This window comes from Mesitornis unicolor, unplaced genomic scaffold, assembly GCF_000695765.1.
Source record: "Mesitornis unicolor isolate BGI_N332 unplaced genomic scaffold, ASM69576v1 scaffold13742, whole genome shotgun sequence".
Taxonomy (NCBI): domain Eukaryota; kingdom Metazoa; phylum Chordata; class Aves; order Mesitornithiformes; family Mesitornithidae; genus Mesitornis; species Mesitornis unicolor.
In genome coordinates this window covers 14833-38723 of record NW_010167202.1, presented here as the reverse complement: position 1 = coordinate 38723, position 23891 = coordinate 14833, and the positions used below count along the sequence as shown (strand labels likewise).

Genomic DNA, 23891 nt, shown 5'->3' with positions numbered 1-23891 from the left:
AATCATGATCAGTAAGAAATCCTCTGAGGGAAACAGGGCTTTCTTTACTCTTCTGTGTCTTACTAGGTAGAACAGACAAAAAGCACTAATAAAGATGAAGAACTGGGGAGAGCAAGATGTGTGTCTATAGGTTTCTATACATGTATTAGTGTTGCAGAAAATCTGTCAGAGTGAGGATTTGATATGATAAAAAAAAATAGCTTTTTAACACTGGTATTAGAAACAAAAAATCTAAAACATATTTAACAAAAAAATCTAGATCATGCATGGAAACTAAACATGAAGTTCTTAAATAGTACTAAGATGGGCATTCAAAAGTGCAAAGTACTAGAAATTTTAAATGCTGAATGCTATAACGTTACTGTTATTTTTATTGCGTTAAGGTTGCGTTACTGTTATTACAAGTTTCAACCCTGCCAGAGCAATGTTGTAGTAGAAACAATAGTTGTCGCCCCAAGGAGTTTGCATTGTAAATTAAAATTAAAGATAGCAGGTATGTGAGACAAGCAAGCTAATGGAGTTGGAAACAATAATGTAATTTTGTAGGTCATTTTAACATAAATGTGCTGTTTGTGTATTATTTAGCTATAATAATCAGCCATCTGCCTTGTCATTTTCAGACTGCAGTTTTTTAAGGGGGAGAAAAGTATAATAAGCTATTCGTTGTATATATGACTGTTAGTTTAACCTGTGTGAAAGACAAAAGAAAAAAAAGTAAAGGTATTTGCAGGAGAAAATGCAACTCTGCTCCTCATTTTCAGAGTTAAAGTAGAGATGAACTTTATAAAGACAATATTAGACTAAAATTACACTGAGCTCTAGAGATTGCAAATAAGATAAGAGGCATAATTTATGATACTATTCCCTAAGGTCAAACTAACTGTACACTAATTATAATAATATAATTTAAATACATCCGATAGTAATGCACAGATGAAAAATAACTCTGAATATACTCAATGATGTGCTCTAAATTATTTATTGTCACTCAGGAAAGAGACCTGTGAGACACCACAGAGTGTCCTGTGGAAAAAACAGTTCACTGCTCAGGGAGTGTCAGAGAGGTTAACAGAGTGTGAGAGACAACATCAAGATCAAAGCAGAAGCAGTTCCCCCCACAACATGAATCCGGCATACCATTCTTGCCTTGCCATTTCACAAATGGGATCATAACCAGAAATGTACAGGACTGCGTGGTTCAGAGATCCATAATGTATCCACAGTAGGAGAAACTGAATAGACTTCGAAAATAAATGAACTAATGAGATAGAAAACTACATTTGATGTAAAGAACATATGGAATTATTCTTCACATTTGATCTTAAAATGAGAACTACGAGATGAAGAAATTAACAGACTCCAAACTTAAACATAAGAATTACTTTTTTTGTGCTAAAAAGAAATTGTTTAAGGAATTTAGGATATCAAGGAAACAAAAAGGATGTGTAGGTTCAAAAAGGATTAAACAAGGTCATGATAGCGATTAAATAATTTGGATTTAGCTTTCCAGGAAGTCTGGAAACTTCTTCTCAGTGAGGGTGACAGAGCACTGGAACAGGCTGCCCAGAGAGGTTGTGGAGTCTCCTTCTCTGGAGACATTCAAAACCCGCCTGGACGCCTTCCTGTGTAACCTCATCTAGGTGTTCCTGCTCCAGCAGGGGGATTGGATTAGATGATCTTTTGAGGTCCCTTCCAATCCCTAATGTTCTGTGATTCTGTGATTCCTCAGAATAGTGGTTATTAAGAGATGGAAGAATGTATACCGGAAATACTCTTTAGTCCAATGTCTCCCTTTCACTGTTTCTTGCATTAAAAAGTTATTGTGACCTAAGCAAAAACTAAGTAATTTCAGCCATACTTAAAATTACTCAAATAATACACAAAATTATTCCTGTCTGAAATTTGTCTAAACTCATATATAAAAACTAGCAAGTCTTTTCTATTCCTTCAAATATTCCTTTTCAGTGTTGGGAATGCAATTGAATAAAATGTTTTGATTTTCCACAGATGCCTACTCTCACTAAGTTATAGGTACACAAGAGTTCAAAGAGATTATCAGTTCTATGTAACGGAGAGAATCATGAACACAGATTGGGTGCAGACTGCACAGCATAGAAAGATAAATGAGAGTTTTCATGTTATTATTTTTATCCCTTGAAAATCAGATCAGATAATATTTTTGTCACTACATCTGCAATCATGTGAAAAAAATAAAAATCAAGAAAGAAAAACAAAAAATCAGGACCACCTCCACATGGTGTTTCTTATTAAAATAAGAAAAAAAAATAAAAGGCAAGAAAAAAAAGCACTTCTTGGAAGTCCAAATAACCTGTTTTTTTCCCTTTCAGAATTTTTTCCTCTTTCTTCTCGTTTTTCTTGCAAGCACACAACTTTTAAAGAAAACCAGAGTAAATAAACAATTTAACGCTCTATTGTACTGTACTTGAATGATAGAAAAACAAATTACAACTATAGTCCCTTTAAAATTAAATTTAAGTGTAAAGGTTAAAGTAAGCCAACAGGAAGGAAAAAGCTGTAAAATTATACAGGGTAGTTTGCTGGATCACTAGACACCTTTCAGAAATACTGTTCCACTGAAAATTGTGAATTATAACCTCAGTTCTCTATTGTTTACATTTGAAAAGGAAGGATGGAACATACTATGCAGTACTTACCAAAAACTTGAAGGTATGTCTGTTTTTTATCATTTCCTGCTTTATTTTTAGCATTACAGATATAAGGACCCGCATCAATATTTTTTATATCTCTTATAGTTAGTTCTGTATTGCTTCCTCTTAACATATATTTTTCATTTTCTTCAATAAGTTTACCATTCCTAAAAAAATAAAAACAATATATAAATCAACCACTAGTTTCAAAAGTCTGAAACAATGTGCTATGGAAGAATTAATATGGTTAAGATAATCTTTGAGAGAAGAGACTGCTATTATGCTGTCCTCAAAAATGTATTAATTCCAGTGGCATAAATCGGCAGTATGTACAGAAGAGAGTTGATTTTAGCATGACAAGAATTGTTCTGTAGGATAAGTGTTTTTCCATGAGAATGTGTATAGTCTAGACATGAGCAAAGCCTTCTGGACTTCATTTTGATTTTCAGAACCCCAGTTTCACAATTTTATCATCAGGTTCTGAAATATACATGTATTAAAAATATTGTAATATCTCTATTCTTAAATGTATTGATTTAATGTTAGAAAAATACTTTAGAATAGAACTCTAACATGTTGGTTATAATTCAAGGAAGGCTAAAAGGAAATCAGACAAACACATACTTGTAGGTGAGAAACAGTTTAAAGCCTGTTTACAAAGTGTAACTGTTGCAGTTCACATTAGTAACAATGTACCAATTTAAAAAAAAATAAATTAAATTACTTACACATAGAGCCTGTTGGCATATAAAGAACCCTTTCAAATTATTTCCTCTCAGTTCTTGTTGGCTAGCTGCAACTTAGTAAGCAGGCATGTCTCCAGATGTTAGAATGAGTTCTGACCAGATGGTACAGAAATAATAAATACTGTGAACAATTCTCAGGGCTGATCAAGGATTGACCAGTCCATATGAGTACCTTGGCATACACACAGCTACAAAAACAGCGTATTTTTCAAGAGTGCAATCTTGACTTTTTTTATTTCTTCTCATTCTGCTTTGTTTGCTGCAGGCTCCTTTTGATCTTATTTCTGTGGAATCATCAACAGTCACTTCTCATGAGCACCTACATAAAAATTGCCTGATTTTCATAAGCATTGATAATTTTGCTGACAATACCAACTTCTTGAAAAGTTTGCTATTTGTAAAATGAAACCAATATGTGTAATGGAAATATTACATTATATTCCATATGCCTAGTTTAGGACATCTAGTTTTATTTCAAGGTTTGAGCAACAATGATTTCTGCTTTCTGTTCATATTTTACCTAAAAGTAAGAATTTTGCTTCCTTCTTGGGAACATTGATATCTATTAATAGGATTCCCTTGGTGCATATATAGCTTGCATTTTAGTAACATTTTTGTAAATAAGTTCAGTCCATTTATCCGTCCACTTCAAGACATTATTGCGATACTCATCCATCTCCTTTCCAAAGCAAATAATATAAATTGTTTTGCAGAACAGAAAAGGCCTAATTTTCCACATAGGTGGTTTCACAAAAAAATCTAGTGATTCAGTTAGGAGACAAAAATCTATATTCAAGGTCAGAAGTAGTTTTCAAATGCTTGTTATCACAAACATTGCCTATATCTATGACAATTTCTAAGCAGAAATGAGATTATGAGCATTTTCCTGGGCTCTCTAGGGAACAGGAAAGATTCAAATTGATGCTGATATTGGAGAACAGGAAAAATTGTGAATAACACATTAAAAGCAGATTATTTCTTTTGTCAGATAATTTTAAGTCCTGTCAGTGAAGATAAGGTGATCGATGGAACTAATTTTTACTAGCATAAATTATCTCCACAGATGTAAAAATCCATCATGTTTTCAGTAAGAATACTCACACGAGTAAAGATTTGCAGTTCATGGCCTGTACATTTGGATCTTTGTCTTTCAGTCCTGGCTAATTTAATCCTATTAGAGTATTGCATCTCTGAAGGTTATGCTTTACACTAATGTAATATCAGCTTCAATAGAGACTCAGTTAAGCAGTGAAAGAATTAGATTCTCTTGGTCCATGAAATATCAACAAAATATACATACATATTAAATAGAGCAGCAACGAAACCTTGCTGACCTTTCTTTTTGACTAGGTATTTCAAACTGACTAATTTAAAGTGAATTAAAACATTTTTTAAGAAACCTTGACACATTAATACAGATGCCTCCATTTTAAATTGACAAAATATTAAACACTGTCAGCACTTGGAAGTGAAAATTGTTTACATAAATAGTTCAAGTTTCACCACAATACATACTGCTTAAGTTTAAAGCCTACTGTCTTATCCAGCATCTTGCTTACAGTCAACACATAGGGATATATAAGCCACTTCAATAATACTGTCATTTGACTTTAAAAATACAGACATTTTTCATGCCCTAGCTGAAGTTGACCTGTTTAATCAGTTCACTGGAAACCATAAAGGAAACAAGAGAAAAGAGAATCAAGAGAATTTCTTTTTAATTGAGTAAAATATCAGTGGATTGCAAGAAGTTAAGACTACACAATGATAGATCCAAATTATGCAGGCCTTGCTGAAAAAAACTTCAATAGAGCAAATGAGAGATTTCTAGGTGTCAGAGAACATTTTGAAAGGCAAGAAAGACACAATAACACTGGACTGTGTGTAAAACAGGTCCTTAATCTTGATGAGCCCTCTCAATAGGTACAGATGTACTTTCTATACAACATAATGAAAATCCTCCAGCAGAATGAAGCAGAAATCATTCCCACCCTGCTTATCAGAGCTTTTCTTAGCTCTCTAGAATGGCCAGTATACTTCTGAATGTTTTACAAGGAAACATTATTCTCTGCTTGCATCTCTCTGAACTTTTTTTTAGCACAGTTATGTATGTAGAAAACAGACTTCCATTGAGTCACTTTATTACACATGCATGTTTTACAAATGATTAATGTGTGGCAAAATATACAAAATGACTGAACTCACATAGATTAATGGTACAGTTGGGAATAAAATTGAACATGTGATTCCTATAACTTGCAGTAAACAAAGATTCAAAATTCAAATTCAACATGCAATTCCACTTTTTAATTAGAAAAGTAAAAGCCACATAAAACTGAGGCTAATATCAACTAATATTCAACATCAAACAGTACACTAAACAGAATGAAAGCAGGAAAATGACACCTTGGTCATTAATTCTGATAAACTGATTCAATTATGTTCTCAATGGATTACATGTATATTACTATTAGATAAATCAGTTTTGATGGACTTTCTTATTATTGACAATGCTTTCTAAATTTTTCTCAAAATCAAAGACTAATTTGATCTAGTTTTCCTATGCTCAGTCTAATTTCTAAAGAAAAAGAATCTGAAATTTTCTAGAAAACTAAGGTCTTTATCTTGACATATCTGTGAAAAGTCCAAAGACAAGGAGAATATATCCGCAAATTCTAAATCCTTTTAACTGGCTACCAATGTATGAGTGAAATGGGACCTGAGCAGTTCAGGACATGGACTTCAGAAATTTGATGCAGAAATTTAGTACTGGAATACAATTTAGAATCAAGACTGCTTCAGTCAGAAAAAAATAATTTAGCTTCTCTTTATTTTCTCTGTTTGCATATCAATAATAATATCCTGTTGCAGAGACCAGGGGCCTTTTCCATCTACAACTGTACAACCTCTCACTGTCATCAAATAAAAAAACAAAGGTATTTACTACTGCCAAGAATTATTCCCCATTAAGACAAAATAAAAATAGAATGAAATTTTTTTTAAAAAAAGACAAAAACACAACAGGGAAGGGAGGCACATAGGCTAATATTCCTCACTATAAGATAATTCTTGAAACAGGAAAAAAACTGAAGCTTCCTCATTTAAGATCCAGTACCTTGTACACAAGTCTTTGAAGCTTTTATAAAATCCATACAGAAGGTATGTAATGAATGGTTTAAAAAAAGTCAATTGCCTCAGGCACTGGTAAACCAAATGAAAACTTTTCAGTGGGCTCCAATCAGTAGACATAGAGATAAGTGTCTCTGCAAGACACTTATCCTGGTACATACTGTAATATTTATAAAATACTGAAGAAAAACCCCAAAACTTTAAAGAGAGAGATCTATGAACTGTGGAAATTTATGCATTCTTTCTCAAAAATATGAAAAATTTTTGTTGGTTGTCTTACAACAAGGCCATTTAGGATACCAGATTTCAGACACCTCTTAAGAATTTTGGTCAGATAACACATACATTGTAAAAAATTACTTCAGAGACATTAAATAATCAGAATATTCACCCTTAGTTTGAATTCAGTATCAGTTCATTAATTTGGGCTCTGCATATTTTGTTTTTGTTTTTTTCTCCTCTTCACTACATTTTGAATTCTAAGCCGCATTAAGGAATTAACTTTGCATTCTATTTATTTACATCTCTTGAGATTTGAAATGCACAAGAAAAAAATCTGGAAATCCGCATTTGACATATGGCATGTTAAGATAAAGGGGTCAGTTCTATTAGCAAAGCTAATATTTAAAATAAATATACCATTGTTCAGAGATTCCAAAGGAGATTAAGAATTGATGGAAATCCCTTCTATGTCCATTTTGAAATCTAGTGACTGAAATAATATATATAGATGCAAATTATTCAGGTCAAAAATAAAAATGTGCACTGGTATTAGGAGTCTGAGATACTGTATATCCCAGGACCGATGCATATATTTGTTAAAATTGAAAAAATATACAACATATAGATATTTAATTTTTTACAAACGTTACCTTGTAAGCACTCCCAAACAACATGGCTTGACTATGTTCACGACATTGGTATCATCAAAAACCACATATAACTTGAAAAGCACTTCCATTTCCAAAACATACTGCATTTTAACAAGTACATAAAATTCACTTGAAACTTATTCAGTGAAACATTTCCATAACCTAGAGTGTCTAAAGCCATACCTACTTCTGAATCTCACTGAAATCAAGAATTAGGGCTAAAATCTATTTTTGCAGATGAGGAAAATTGTATCAGTTATCCGTATTGCTGAACCATATTGCGTATTTATTTATTGCATAACTCCATATGCTTTATCTCATAGATTCGTGTGCAAAAGTTGTTGTGAGATTTCTGACTGTATTGTTTTGGAGATATGGACTCTGCTTCAGCTTGCTTTGTTTCCCCTCAAATATGACGAAATCACGTCAAAATGGTATTTTAGTTACTTTTTATATTTAACTCACTTGCTGGTAACCTGGGGGCAATTCAATTTGTGTGAGTTCATTCATTTATTAATGCTAAGTCTTGCTTAGAAGTTAGAACAGAAATGGACAGCAAATGCTGTTAAAATTCAGTAAAGAAATTAAGGTTGCACAGCTTAATGGACTGTGATAGAAAATCATGACACATTAGAACAATGTGCTCTGATGTAGAGACCTCAATTGAACTTACCTATACCAACTGATTTCAGGTGAAGGTGATCCAGTGGCTCTGCAGAGTAAAGTTATTGCCTCTCCTCGATCTGCAGTGGCATTAAAGGATTTCTGTAGGAAAATAATTGCAGGGGGAACTGAAAAATAAAACATTATGTCCTATTAGTGGAAAAATATATTATTTTATGTGTTTACAGAGAAATTTAAAGAACAGGACAGGATCCTTTGCTAATTTTGATATTTATGGTTACAATTAGAGATTAAGTTACAATATGAACCACTGGTATTAGTATTTCTAAATTCTTCTTAACATGTGATTTTTTTATATCAGGACATTTACAACCTTTTTTTTGGACTAGAATACATTTTTTAGAAGTCTTTTTCAACAGTTCTTCAATTTTCTTAAAGAACATTTTGAGGTGACACCTAGCATGTATAAGACACAGCAGAGTAATGTGTGGCACTAATTTAACTATCTCAAAAGAAAATGTATCTCTAGTCTTTTTTCTCTTGAATTCAATTATAAAGCTGACATAGAACTAAGTACTGATGTCACAGTGCTTTTAAAACAGGTGTCAGTATGTTGTAGTCTTGATTAGGCATATTTAATTCTTTTTACTGAACTCCTGCATATTTCCTGGGGAGGAGTACCACCAGTTTCAAAAAGAAACTCTGATACAATCTATTTTTGGAAGTTCTTTTTCCAAAAATTGTAATTGTGTTCTGAGAGCAACAAATGTTGTCTGTTCTTGATGGGATTAAGTTATTACTAAAATTGTAACAGTTTGCAGAGAACTCAACAGAAAAAATAGCAATAATAAAGACAGAACAACTCACAGGCTGCTATTTAATATCTCTGCTCATATGCTAATTTTAAGATAGCTGTCCTAAATTTGTTTCCATTAACTGTCAAGCAAATAAACAAAAAAAACCCAATCCCAGCAGATTGGAGGGAAAAGGGTTTGTGGAAAAGAAGGACTGTCAGAGAAAGTGAGAAGAAAGGGAAAAGAAGATTAGAGCTTCATAAAATGTAGGTCTCTGCTAGCAAGCACATCCTGTCATCAAAGAGACTTAGAGCTATCCTTTTTAGCCTTAACTTTCACTAGAGAAAAGAAGAAGAAACAGAAAACCTCAACAAGTTAGCTTTTCGCTTACTATTGCATTTCCACAGGTTTTTCTCACAAACAGTTGAGAACCAACCTTTGTTGCTTTGCACTAAGTATTCTAACCTTAGTATTCTAGCCTTTCCAGTTTCTGGACATTAAATATATCAAATTATTAAAAAATAATGTACCATTATTATCAGTGATCAGTAAGTAAACATCATCACGTACTTTTCACACTTTCTATGGTGTGCTGAAATTCAAGTGTTTCACAGGTGACTTCTCTCTAATCTGAAATTGCATGTGCCATTTCTCAGCATACAAAACCCTTGTTGTGCAACATCTTCAATGAAAAAATGTCACTTATGAAACCTTATATACATTTCAGCGATTTTGCAGCGCGATCTAATGTTTAGACCTGAAAATATTCTCAGTAACATGAGGAGATGAAACAATTCTTTGCCAGTAGCAGGAGGTTCTTCACTGCTCACAAGTAAGAACTACACGATTATGACTGTTCAGCACTTTACTTAAGAGCTTCAGTCTTCCAAAAGATGGCAATCACTCCCTGAATGCTACCCAGCTATCTTGGGCCCCTTTACCTTCAAGCAGTTTTGCCCATGGGATTTCCCTTAGCAACTGTTTGAAGAGGTCAAAGTTTGCCCTGCTGAAGTCCAGGGTTGCAACTCTGCTTGTTATTTTGTTTTTGCTACATGAGATCCTGAACTCCACCATTTCATGGTCACTGCAACCAAGGCAGCCCTCAACCTTTACTTCTTAGACCAGACCCTCCTTGTTAGAGAGGATGAGATCCAGCAGTGCATCTCCCCTAGTCGGCTCCTCCACCATTTGCATGAGGAAGTTAACGTCAATGCACTGGAGGAACCTCCTGGACTGTGGCTGGCTGGCTGAGTGGTCCTTCCAGCAAACATCAGGGAAGTTAAAATCTCCCACGACAACCAGGGCCTGAGACTGTGAGGCCGCTCTCAGCTGCCTGTAGAAGGCCTCGTCAACTTCCTCACCCTGATCTGGTGGCCTGTAATAGACACCCACAACAGTGTCACCCCTGCCAGCCTGCCCCTTAATTCTCACCCACAGACTCTCCACTCTCTCCTCATCTGTTCTTACCAAGCATTTGCATAGATCTTAGATCTTTCCATAGATCCTGTATGTACTATCACAATATATGTAAATAAACAGTAAAGTTCTAAATTTGAATAGTTTCTACATACAAATACTGTCATGATAACTTTTTATCTTTATACCAAGCTTTGATTATGATACAAAGTAAGCATTATTGCTGATTTTTTGGAAAAGGAGACATGGTGGAAATACAGCCATGTAGCCTGTACTAGCCTACAGATTGGTCCTTGTTTTTTCTTTTCTTTTCAATCTGATTCATTCATAGGTTTTCCTTTTCACCAAAGAATACTACAACTTTTCATTCTTTCTGGTTTTTTATATTACTCTAAAAGGCATTTTGGACCAAGTTTAATACATTCAGCTTTATGTAGGAAAACCTATTTATTACCACAAATGAAGCAGAAAATAGCTCTTAGTTGATATCACTCTACACGAGCAACCATGTCACAATCTCTCAGCTGGCAACCCTTTCTCCTTCCAATACTATGAACTGAAGACTAAAGGTGAGTTTTAGGTTTCTTGTCTAGTCCTAATAAATATATGAAGAACCAAATTTTTGGATAAAATCCACCAATAAAAGACGTGAAGTCAGACCACAGTTTACAATCTGATGTTTTAGGTTACATACAGGCTCTCTCTCAGCTCAACAGCATTTAAATATCAGATAGAAGTGAAAGGTGTTCAGAATGCAGGTTCATATCCATGTACATAAATAGCAGCAGAAGGAAATCTCACTCCGCATTTTAAGTGCTATCAGATGCCCTGCTGGAACCATACATAACCAGGAGTCAAGGTAATGTAGCACCACAATGCACAGAGAGGAAAGCAATTTCTTTGGTGGACTTCACAGTGCATAGGGCATTTACTGTTATATTTGATCACAATAGGTAAGATAATCACCCGTTTGCTTGCCACTGTGTGTATAGTATCTACAACAATCTAGAGAATTCTACTTCAAAGATTGCTGCTTGTCTATATGGATTGAAAAATATCTGTGCCAGAAGCTGCTCTTTCTCCCAAAATTAACTAAGAATTCAACTTATATAATGGCTTCTGTAAACTGGGGTTTGCTGAGTCGGACCAGACAAAGACAAAGCATTTAAAACTCAGAACCTAATAGGCACGATGGAAGTAGTTTCATTGAAAAGTTGACATTAAACAGAATGGAAAATGCCCTTTGTGAACTATGTCCTTTCCAGACAATGTAGGAAGAGATATTTATTTTTCAACAGGTAAACCGTGGATTTAAGAGATAGGCTGAGCTAAATGTTCCATCTTGTCTTAATCCATATTCCTTCTTAGAAGTTTATAGTGAACTCGTAAAATGTATAGTGCCACTTTTCAGATAACTTGTTATATATATTTTACTCCACACAAAAATAAAATGTTAAAAATCTGTAAGCAATAACTAATCTTAATAAAATGTATCTGTGAGTTTTGGGACAGTTAATTAAATATGTTCAATGCAGTGAAGGTGAACAGCTGAAAAACCAAGTGTGATTTTTTAACAGAAAATTACAAAACACTGAAAAATTTTTCATTGATATTATGAAATGAAATTAGTTCTATTTACACAGCACAGTAGATTTTTTCTAAAATATTTAGCTATTACATTTATATGAAAACAATATGAAACAGACATGAAAACTATATTAACCAGTTTAATTATGACTTTTTAGAAGCTGAGATATTTTAAAATAGGCCATGATAATCAAATAGAGAAAGAAGTAAACTCAACAACTTTTGTTCCTTACCATTCACAATAACAATTATGTCCCGAAAATCAATTTCTCCTCTGGCTTCCACTCTTCCTTCACATCTGTATACTCCTTCATCACTTTTGTTGATGTCAAGGATTTGAAGATTATTGTTTGCTAATACTGCAAATCGATCTAGAAAGGCAAGTAAGAGATTAAGTGGTGTTAGTATATCAAGACAACACAAGGAACACTAACTGAAATGAGTAACATTTATTACTTTCTCTGTACAATCAGAATCCTCATTGACAAAACATTTGTCAATTTAAAAGTAAAATGTCAGCCGAGAATTTTTTTTCTTGCTCCAAAATACATTGCCATTTCCTAAAATTCAATCTAGATTTTCCATCCATAACTTCCAAATTACTCTGAGGAGTCAGCAAGTGTAAGCTAAATTTGTAAATCATTGCAAAATGAATGGAATTTTTATGAACACCTATCTACAATATCAAAAAGATTACAGAGATGGAAAAAAGTTTGAGAAATTTATAATAAAGGAAGAAAACGCTTCTTCCCTCTCTATCTAGATTAACCAACTTTGTGTTCATTTTACAGCACTATACTTAATTATTTCTTGTCTTGCTTGCTCTCCTTCCCTCCTCCTGTTTGTTTCCTCATTCACTATTAGTCAATGATGTACCTCAGCATAGTCCTAACATGTCATAGAAATGGCTATGAAGATATAATCCAACAAATCATTCCAACTTCTGAGTATTCCAGCATAAGCTGAAAATGAGTAGATTTTTTGAGTAGCATAGGTTCACTGAAAAAAATGAGATTCTGAACACGTGTGAGTACACTTTGGTCCATATGGAGGAAAAAAAAATATGAGTAAACTGAATCTGAATTTATTTTTTCTTTCATTTCTGACTGAACTAGTGTATTGGGTTTACATGGCAAGATGCTGGCAGTGGGGGGCTGCAGGGTGGCCTCTGTGAGGAGAGGCTGGGGCTGCCCCATGCTGGACACAACCGGCTTCAGCCAGCTCCCACAGACTCACTGCAGGGCACGGCTGAGCCCCACAGCCATGATGGTGGCACCTCTAGGAAAGTGTGTGTATTGTGTTTCTGTGAGGATTTGGGATTTTTTTGTGGTGAGGGAGGGCTAAGGACACAGCCCTGTAAGAAGCTGCTAGAAAGCTTCCCTGGCTTCACAGAAGAGCAGATATCCACATTGTAGTCCGTGGAAGACCCTGTCCTGGATCAAGTTTATGCTGAACAACTGCAGACCATGGGAATGACCCATGCTGGAGCTGTTATGGACTAACCACAACCCACATTTCCCTATTCCCCTGGACCGCTTACGGTGGGGGGGAGGTAAAGGAGTCGGCAATGAAAGAGTCAATTTGAACCCAGTAAAAAGGAAGGGGGAGGTTTTGCTTTAAATTTGTCTTTGATTTTCACCATTCAACTCAACTGGCAATAACTCAGTTTTCCCCAGTTCAAATCTGTTTTGCCTGTGCTGGTTATTGGTGAGTGATATCCCTGTCTTTAACTTGATTCATGAGCTATTTCATCTCTCTTTCTACCTGTGTCCTGTTGAGCACAGGAAGTGAGAGAGTGGCTTGGTCAGCACCTGTAAGCTGGCCAAGGTCAGCCCACCATAGCTAGTAAATATGAAAAGACTCTTTTGAGGAGGATTACTGCCTGCAGTTCACTGTTGTTATTCATCTGTCTTTCTCATTCTATTTGAACCAGTGTCACCCTTTCAGTATTAGAGGATGATGAGAATTACTAGTTTAAGTTTTAACTAGCAAACAAATGTCATTTCTCACTTTGCTTTCCTTTTTGATTTTGCTAGATTTTTAAAGCATGCTAGATTTCCCACAACACAATACTAATATTCCAAAACAGTGATGAACAACACTTGGTAGAAAAGCTTTTCTGTAATAATACAGCTAAAAGTAGAAGATACATGTGTACATATTTACATATAAACCAACTTTTTATGCCATGTGGGTTCTGTTTCATTACCAAGAACTCTATCAGAAAATTAAGAGAAAGATGTAAAAAGAAAAATTATGCTTCACCTGGTAGAGGTTTACAGGACATCAAAGACCTCAACACATTTATGCTAATTATGTCTAATTTATTAAAGTCATGCTTGAACATTAATGCCATTTCACACGCTACCACATACAAATTATATATTTTTTTTCCTGTCCCTACACAATTTCCAGAGAGCTGTACTTTGGGATGATTTGAAAAGGCAAGATCTAGTCCCTCTTTAAGCATTGGTAATTTTTATTTTCCTTTTTTTTTTTTTTTTTTTCCCCTCAACATAAATATTCAAAGTGTGAGAATAAGGAGAGGACTCAAGATCACATTTTTTTCTCCAAAATGCTGAAAATATGGGGGTTCATTTAGTATCAAGAAACAAAAACTGAGTGTTGGCTTGATATCTTTTCAACTTTCACTGAAGAATAATATAATGGACACAGCAGGAGATATTCTCATGAGTAAAGTAGATGTAACAGAAAAAAAATTGAGTATTTTCCACCACTAATACTGTCCACACAGAGACAAAATTAGTACACATAGTATTATAAGGAAACTTTAAAAATGGAATGTGAACTGATTGTGTTACTTTCTGTAGAAATCACTACTATCCATGTTTTATCCTTTGGTAGGCTTGTGAAAGAATAGTTCATATCCCTGTTAAAGCGCCACTAAACACAGTGATAATATTCTCACTCAGCATGAATCCAGTTTCGTGACCAGTATGTCATGTGTTTGACACTGTCCCGCATGACATACTAGTCACGAAACTGGAGAAACGTGGATTGGATGGATGAACAACTCACTGGATAAGGAACTGGCTGGATGATTGCAGTCAGAGAGTTGCGGTCAATGGCTCAATGTCCAAATGGAGACCAGTGAGAAGTGGTGTCCCCCAGGTCTTGGTATTGGGACTGGTACTGTTCAACATCTTTGTCAGCGACATGGACAGTGGGATTGAGTGCACCCTCAGCAAGTCTGCAGATGACACCAAGCTGTGTGGTGCAGTTGACATGCTGGAAGGAAGGGATGCCATCCAGAGAGACCTGGACAGACTGGACAGGTGGGCCCATGCCAACCTCATGAAGTTCAACAAGGCCAAGTGCAAGGTCCTGCACCTGGGTAGGGGCAATCCCAAGCACAAATACAGACTGGGCAGAGAATGGCTTGAAAGCAGTCTGGAGGAGAAGGACTTGGGGGTGTTGGTCAATGAAAAACTCAACATGAGCCAACAATGTGTGCTTGCAGCCCAGAAGGCCAACTGCATCCTGGACTGCATCAAAAAAGTGTGACCATCAGATCAAAGAAGGTGATTCTGCCCCTCTACTCTGTTCTGGTGAGACCCCACCTGGAGTACTGTGTCCAGTTCTGGAGCCTCCAACACAAAAAGGACATTGAGCAGCTACAGTGGGTCCAGAGGAGGACCATGAAAATGATCAGAGGGCTGGATCACCTTCCCTAGGATGGCCGACTGAGAGAGTTGGGGCTGTTCAGCCTGGAGAAGAGAAGGCTAGATGATTTTTAAGGTCTCTTTCAACCTAAACAATTCTATGTTTCTATGAATTGTTCATAGACCAGGTAGGTTAACAAATGCACTGAAATCTTGCCAGGCAGAAGTTAGATCTTGATGGACTCACATGTACTATGAAACTCTCAGGAGGTTCAGAACAGTAGAATAAACTACTACTACAACATAGAATCAGAGAATGGTAGATATGATAGAGATGGTACATACTCAGATAAAGTTCACTGTCCCATGGATATCCTAATAAAAATTACATCCTATACTAAATGCATTATAGTCGGATGATGTAGACAGTGAGTGGGCACTACATGCCTCATCACTCTATTTTCTGGACTCCACTCACTCAACTTCAAATGCCTAATTTAGAATAACCATCACACCACCATACCTTTCAGTCAAATCTGATGTTAAGTGGTATGGATGGCAAGAAGGATTGCCTATGTCTTTTCAGTACCTCATAATCAGAGCTTGAGGAATTTTTAGCTTATGGTTTGCAAATTTTACTATGTTCTAGGATATGTACCAGGCTACGACCCACAATGTTTAACAAAGACGTTAGGCACAGCTCTTCATTCTAAGACTAGGACATGTCCTGTTGGAAGAAAAAATCAAAACTTTCGGCAAAAGTTTAAGACCAAGGCTCCTATTAAATATGTCTCTCATACAACCAAACCAGTCATTCTATAAAGGAGAGATTGTTTTTCAACCCACTAATTTCTTCTAAACCAAACGTAAACATAGCATGTTAACCATCTAAAGCCAACATTCACCTTTGCACAGCAGTTTACAGAAGTGTATTTAACACATCTACATTGGTTTTGCAGAGCAATAACACCACTTTTTCCACTTGTACAATCATAACTGCAGAAACTACTGACTTGAAGTGGGAAACCTACTTCTCAGAGATGATGCTACACAGAAGAGGGAGCAGAACAAGCTTGCCACAGCCTAGCCAATATGATCTAGAGGCTTAGTCTGGCTCATTTGAAGTTTATCTTATCTAGTCCTTCAGGATAAGAGAGAATGTCTTTTTATGGACCACACCAATCATATGACAACATGCAGTTCCCTAGAATTGTAACTAGACGGATTTTATTCTAGTATATTATACTAGTTTTCTAGACCCTTTTATCATATATAAATCGTGGTCTTGAAGAGAATCACCTTACCTACTAAAAATAACTATGTGGAGGAATAAATCTACCCTAATAGAGTTACATAATTAAGCATGTAAAACAATAAAATATATCAAAGCATACAGGAAACGTGGATGCAGCAATCCTCAATATTTTCTGTCCAGTCATATACAAGTTACAATTTTCTATTTGCATTATAGTTACATACCACACCTATGCTACGCTTATAGAAAACTGCTAATCTGATAGTGGAATTCTGACATATCTTAATGATTTGAGCGGTAACAGAATAAAACACACATATTTATACAGATAGTGGGAAATTTATAAGTAGCATAGTTTTTTTTAAAGCAGCAGCTAATCTTCATCTAAGGTTAACTTCAACCATAAACTAATATACAAATGTCTATACATAATTTACTTTTATTTGCTTTAAGCACTGTAGAATTAGTTGCATTTAATGTCCTTTGAAGCCTCAGAACCATGCAAAACCAGAGCAAGTCACTTAATAATCCAGGTAAGATCTGATAAATGAAAACAATCCCATTCACTTTTATAGCTAGTAAAATGTCCCTGACTCCCATACAATGGAATTATGAGTCATGACAATTCAGCTCTTGATAACAATGGAGAAAACCTCAGAAGAGTCCCAGAAAATCATGTTTTATATATTGCTCTATTAAACGTTAAACATACAATGTAAGATCAGAAAGACTTTTGGAGGTCATTGTTCACCTAGTTCTTGGGGGTGGTTTTCTTGTGTGGGTTTTTTGTTTTTCTTTTACTGAAGAATGATGGACAGACACACCCATAGATTCTTACTCGTGTCTTTGCTAGCAGAACTCAAGAGAGAATATAAATCTTAGAAAGATTTAGCAATGGAGAAGATAAGGTACTGGGAATACACAGAAACTAATTCAAAATGGTAAGAGTATTTCACCTACAGCTATAGGCCTACTACACAGCAAAAATCTTAAAGCTTTCACTTTTGATTTTGTGCGCAGGCCTTCTGGGAGAAGAAATCTTTTTAATGTTCAAATGGAATACACAAACATAGATACTAGTAACTGTCAAGAATCTGAAAAACTGAAATAGTCAAAAGTCAGTTCTGCAAAAATCCTACTAGATTTAAGATACTTAACAGAAGAATGCTCAAAAATATAACAGAAAAGCCATGAAATTAAAGCAATGACATTAAGTCATGTCCTATTATGCCAGTGCTAGAATGTTTAAAATAGAAGCTGCTTTCTCACATTCCACAAATTGCAATATATAAATTCAGTTTAGATATAAAATTATTCAGTATTTTAGCTTAGCGCAAACTAAAACCCAACAAGAATAGTCAGTTACTTCTTTTTTAATAGGCACTATTCAGAATATGACAGACAAATTTCATGTTATTTAGTTTAAAATTATGCAAATAAGTTACAGGAACTGATCCTTCAGTGAAGATTTTGAAAGTGGAAATGTAATACAAAACTGAGTCTTTTTATTTCACAAGGTATATAAAAAATTCTTAACCATAAGACTTTGGGTATACTCTTTTTTCCACCTGCATTATAAACCCATATAGACATTGCCAAAACTCACTAAGTTCATGATGCTCTGGTTTTCAAATTATTTTAAACTTCATTTCCTCATAAGCATGACTGGGATCTTATTTGGATACTACTCTAGAAAAGAATATCAGGAAAATATTCTGCTATTTTAATTTAAACTGGTTTCTATCATTATAATTTTTCACGTTGTAAGCACTGTGAAAGACAATGGTTAAAAAGACAAATTCGCACATTGAATTAAAAAACTTAGAATCTTCAGAATGTATGATTTTGAAAAAGAGAGGAAACGTTACTTTATTTTCTTTGCTAATCCTATAGAAGGCAGGTTGATTGGGGAAAAAAAAACAACCACCCAGTTTTACTCTTTCAAGCTCTAAGCTGCATCCTTGAAAAAGACTGTCTGATAAACTGCAAATCTTGTTTTGGTTTCAGAGTTCTTATTTTTTAAAATCTTCTACATCTCACTTACATTCACTACTTTATATATATATATATTACATACATGTGTATCTATATATATTAAAATATAAATTAAATTTTATATATATCAAAATTTCAACTCTTTTTTTCGATGGGTAGAAGTTTGCTATTTCTTAGTGTCTATATCTAGATGACAGAAGGGATAGGATATAATAAATAAGAAAGAAGTTTAATCAAAACTTTCATAATGAAAAGGCGTCTAAGACTGAATCCGGACACATCAAAAAAGGTGTTGGTATTTTTCCCCCAGCAACTGCTCCACATTCGTTTATGTGATTTCAGAAGAAACCAAATACAACTTTTCATTTCATTTTGAAATAAAAATAATATTTCAATTCTAAAGAACAAGAATTTTAAGTCCATACACTACAACCATGAGTTTTAGCACATGTAGAGATGACTGATGAGAAGATGGAGAAGCTCATTCATCAGCAATGTTAGTTCCATTTCCAGAAAATGTGGAAAGTCTTGTTTTCCATAAGACAAAGTCGTCTACTGAGAGAGCACTGAAAAAATGGTTCACAATTTTTGAGGACGTAAATCACACAAATTCTTTATGCCTAATTAATTGTCTCGCTACAGGCTTAGAAGGGGAGATTAATTTTTACTTTATCCGTCTAGCTGTTAGGGAATCTAGCCTAAACAGACCACCTATATCCCCAGTTTGTAACTCAAAGAATAGCTTACATTCATACAAGTAAATTCTCACAATAGTGCAAAAGCCTATCCACCTAAAATTCTCTGACCTAATGTGCAGTATACCAACTCCTAGATACATGGTAACACAAGAAGAGATCCTGTCAAGAAGCTCCCAGCAATTTTCTGGGCATATGGACCCACATGTTATATCTAGACAGAATTCCCAACTTTAAAAAAAATTAAAAATAAAAAAGGATACATGAAGGAAACAATTGCATATGTATTCTGTATAGACCACAGAACATGGCAAAATTCTACTGAAGCTGATGGGCTAATAAAAGTCCATCCTCCGCTATAATGTGATTAGTCTTCTTTTACAATAACATTTTAAAATTAGTAAGAATTTATAACTTAAAGAATTTCCAAAATACTAACTGTCAGCAATTGTTGTGACTTCCTCATTCCGATACAACCAGCTGACAATGGGAGCAGGTGAACTACTAACACGGCAAACAACTTCTGCATCTTCTCCCTGCCTGAACTCTTGTGGAGATATTATGTCTCGGAAAGTGAGCTTTTCTGAAAAGGAAGAAAACAAAATATAGTAAGTGTCTTCCAGTTTACTTAGCATTAAAATTATATGTGATATCATATCACATAAAGGTTAAACTTATCATGGAGATAATACAGAAATATTTCTGTAATACAATTTTCCCAGATAAGATTCAAATGGTCCTGGTCACATGACTTTCACTTATTCTGCAGAAATGATTTTACAATCATTTTGCAGTATGGAAGTCTTTGTCTTATTTATAGAAACTGAGGACATTCTATAAATATATTTTTCATTGTTTTCAGTGTTCCAAAGCCCAGTTTTGAAACTCTAGATTTTTAGAGGTCTATATATTCAGGTTAACAGTCCATTTACTCTCTTGTGTGTTTTATTCCTCATGATTTTATTATTAAATTAAAACCATAAGATTTTATTCCATCAAAACTTCCATCAAAACCACCAAAATTATTCTGAAAAGTCTTATTAAAAAGGTGGAACTTTAGCCTTACTGACTGTGAAAACCATCATGAGTAAAACATAAAATCTTAAAAGCCAGTAGGAATAATAATTTTTTTCCATATAGTTTAAGTCATAAGGTTTTGTAGCCTTTTTTTTGAGGAAATAACAAGACATATTTTTAGAACTTATGAGACTTTTAATCATTCCAACCTAAAATAATAAAATTTTACATTTAATTTTATTAGTGAGTTGAATAAGTTCAATATTACCAAAATTAAGTGTCAGAAGTAAAAAATTGTATCAATTCTTGATCTCATGCAAGATCTAATAAAGAAACCAACTGCCTGTCAAAAAATTCTGGAAGATTTTCTTACGCACAGAAGAAACACACTGACCTATGTTCTCTAGAATGACTGACTGTCAATTACATTTCAGAGGACACTTTGGAGAACATAAGTCAGAGATGCAACTCCATCATCACCTTTTTGTCTTGATATGAGTGCTGGCTCAAATAATCCACACAGTTCTCACAGTAGAAGGAGCACACTTCTGTTATATACATCTCTTGTACACTTTTACAAAGTGTTCATATGAAATGTTTGAATTATCTGAACATATGTAAGTAAAAAGAAAAACTCTCAAAGACATCAGTGAGTACTGAATCAAACTGTAGGAGTACAGTGTATTCTGCTTTTTTCTTATAATACATCATAAATATGAATAATGAAACTTGCATATGTCAGTTCCCACAAACCTCCACATTTCTTGAGTACGTCTTTTTGTTTATCTAACCTGAGAATTATTAAAATTACCACATGCAAAGACTTCCAAAGATCAGCAGTCTGGTAATGGAGTGACTAGCAGTTTTAAACACACAAATGAGTTCCACAAAACTTGAAATCCTTTGAATTGCCAGCTTTCAAGCCATCATGTAATCTCTTGTAATTGCTGTCACCATTGCAATGGTTGTGTATCTCTTGTTATCTGAGTCATGTACCTTTCAGAAACAGTGCTTTATGGTTCCACTCTGTATTTTCTCATTGCAATTTCTTAGCACTCAGTCCATCCATGTTTTTTACAAATATTAAAAAACTATTCTCCAATGAAATTAGAGAATAATCCAACTGAAAGGCAGCTGGCATACGTCCCAGTGTTTCACCAACAAAGACCTTGCTTTATATCTTCACAGTGCAGTTGTTTAATGTATTGCTTTTAGGCATTTTTGATTGATCTAAATAATATAGTGCAATGTACAGTTATTTAAATAAATTGCAAAAAAAACCCGAACCGAAACTCTCAGAGAATCTCTTACCACAACAGAATGTATTTACTTTTCAAATATACGCCTCAATTAGTTGTTTGTAATTGAAATGGATTTTGGTTTGTGCTTATCATATTAAGCTTCAATGCTTTATGACAAAATTCCATTATAAAGCCAAGAATAGGAAAAGACTGACATAAAAATAACTAAACCAGCCTAAACTGAACTTTTAAAATGACATATGTAGCACTTCCTGCAGTTTTATTTATGCAAATATTTATAATAGATTGTAATAAGAATTAGGTTGACATAACTTTTGTCTCATATTTCCTTTTTTCCATGAAGGGCATACAGTGGACCCTCATAAGTAGGCATTCTAAGATACAAAGGAAAAGACATCTACAATATAAAAAAATGACCATCCATTTAATAAAAGTCTTCATCGTAATATCTATTAACTAAACTGCAGGAAATGCAATCATTAGAAAGATAAGGTTGAGAGTCTGGGAAGACAATTTGAAAGGATTTACTTTCTCAACAGCAGTAGCTTTTAAAACACAGTCTTCCATTTGTTAATTGATATTATTTCACTTACGATAAATTTCCAAAACAACAGTAGCTTCTTGAGTTTGCCCTTTAGCATCTGTTGCTTGACACCGATATATACCAGCATCTTCTATATCTGCATTATAAATGGTTAGACGTGATCGAACACCCTCTTTCTGAACAACGATTCTCTGACTAGAAACAATCCTCTCTCCTTGTGGATTGTACCAGTCTATGTTGTCAGGCTCACCAATGGCTACAAACAAAACCAGAAAACAATCCAACATTAGAAATTTGGGCAGACATTATGCAATGCATATCCCTACCCAGTACACAAAGTCTACGCAAAGTCAGAGAACTGCTAAATTGTAAGAGTTGTGAGAAAGTCTGTAGAAAGATAAGCAAGGCAAAACTGCAGGCAGACGTATGATTGCTGAGACAGGATAATTAGTAGCTCAAGGATTCAAGGGGGGAAAAAATAAACACAGTATAAGGTCTTAAAGGAAAGAAACACTCTTCAGCAGTCACTGGATCAACAGGTCACATCATTAGTCAGTTGAGTTGTCATTGTAGTCAGGCCACGTGTCATTGTCAGTGGAAGATGGTAACTCAGTAGCATCAAGCATCCACATAAGGCAGCTGCAAATCCAAGCCCTTCTCCTCCTGACTGATATCTGCCTCACTAGGAAAGACTTTTTAGGTGTATCATTACATTGGAGAGGATACTAAAGCTCAACCTAGTAGCTTATTTAACTCCTCAGTTTATACAAATGAACATATTTTAACTGGAGAGGCATTCTAAAAGATACAAATTATCTGTATTGATACAGACAATTCAAACTGAGTGATTCAGAGCCTGAAATTAATAGTTTCTAGACTTGAAATGTGAAATCATTGAAGATCTACTATTTATAAAAATTCTCACTAGTCAATGTGAATATACAAAAACATGCTAATTTAAGTTAGTATCGTGAATAAGTTAATTTAGTTTCAAATTATGTGGAATGCTGAAAATCTAACAAAAATTACATACCTACAAGTAAAATAAATACATACCTGTGCATGTGAAGAATTTTGATTCACCCACACTGAGCTCAACTTTGCTAAGTGAAATTGTAACCTGAAGTAGAGCTGAAAAAAATTAAAGCAGGTTGTAAATACATTTTTGGCAATTATCAGTTTAAATTTTATATTCTCAGGTTTTGTATTTTCTCATTGTATACCATAGAACCTATTCAACAAACCTAAGAAGTTTCAGCTAAGCATTATATCTTTTGAACTGGAATATATATAGAGAAAACAACATATATGAAGAAAGCAAAATAAAGGAAAGATGTTACAGAAAGGATAATGGTTTCACATCCTAAAACTGAGGACAAAATCAGAGGAAAAAAAACAATAGTGATAGAAATACACATGAACAGAAAACCAAAACCACAACCACAATGAGAATAAGGTGACTGGGAACACTCAGTATAAGACTGACCAAGGGTAAATCATGCCTGACCAACCCCACTGCCTTCTAGGATAAAATGATTAGTTTTATGGATGAGGAAAGAACAGTGGATGACAACTACCTTGACTCTACCAAGGCTTCTGACACAGCCTCCCATAATATTCCCATATTCACGTGTATTGGGTATAAATTGCAAGGTTTCAGTAG

General features: G+C 34.6%; 1 protein-coding gene across 1 annotated transcript; it reads right to left on the bottom strand.

Moving 5' to 3' along the window:
• Nucleotides 1-2675: 2675 nt before the first annotated feature.
• On the bottom strand, nucleotides 2676-23359 carry LOC104536086 (neural cell adhesion molecule 2-like; the record flags this gene model as incomplete). The annotated part of the gene is made up of 6 exons (XM_010178615.1): nucleotides 2676-2836; nucleotides 8090-8207; nucleotides 12071-12208; nucleotides 19845-19988; nucleotides 22278-22484; nucleotides 23285-23359. Coding segments are annotated over 6 exons (843 nt in total), but the record flags the coding sequence as incomplete, so codon positions are not given.
• Nucleotides 23360-23891: the final 532 nt, after the last annotated feature.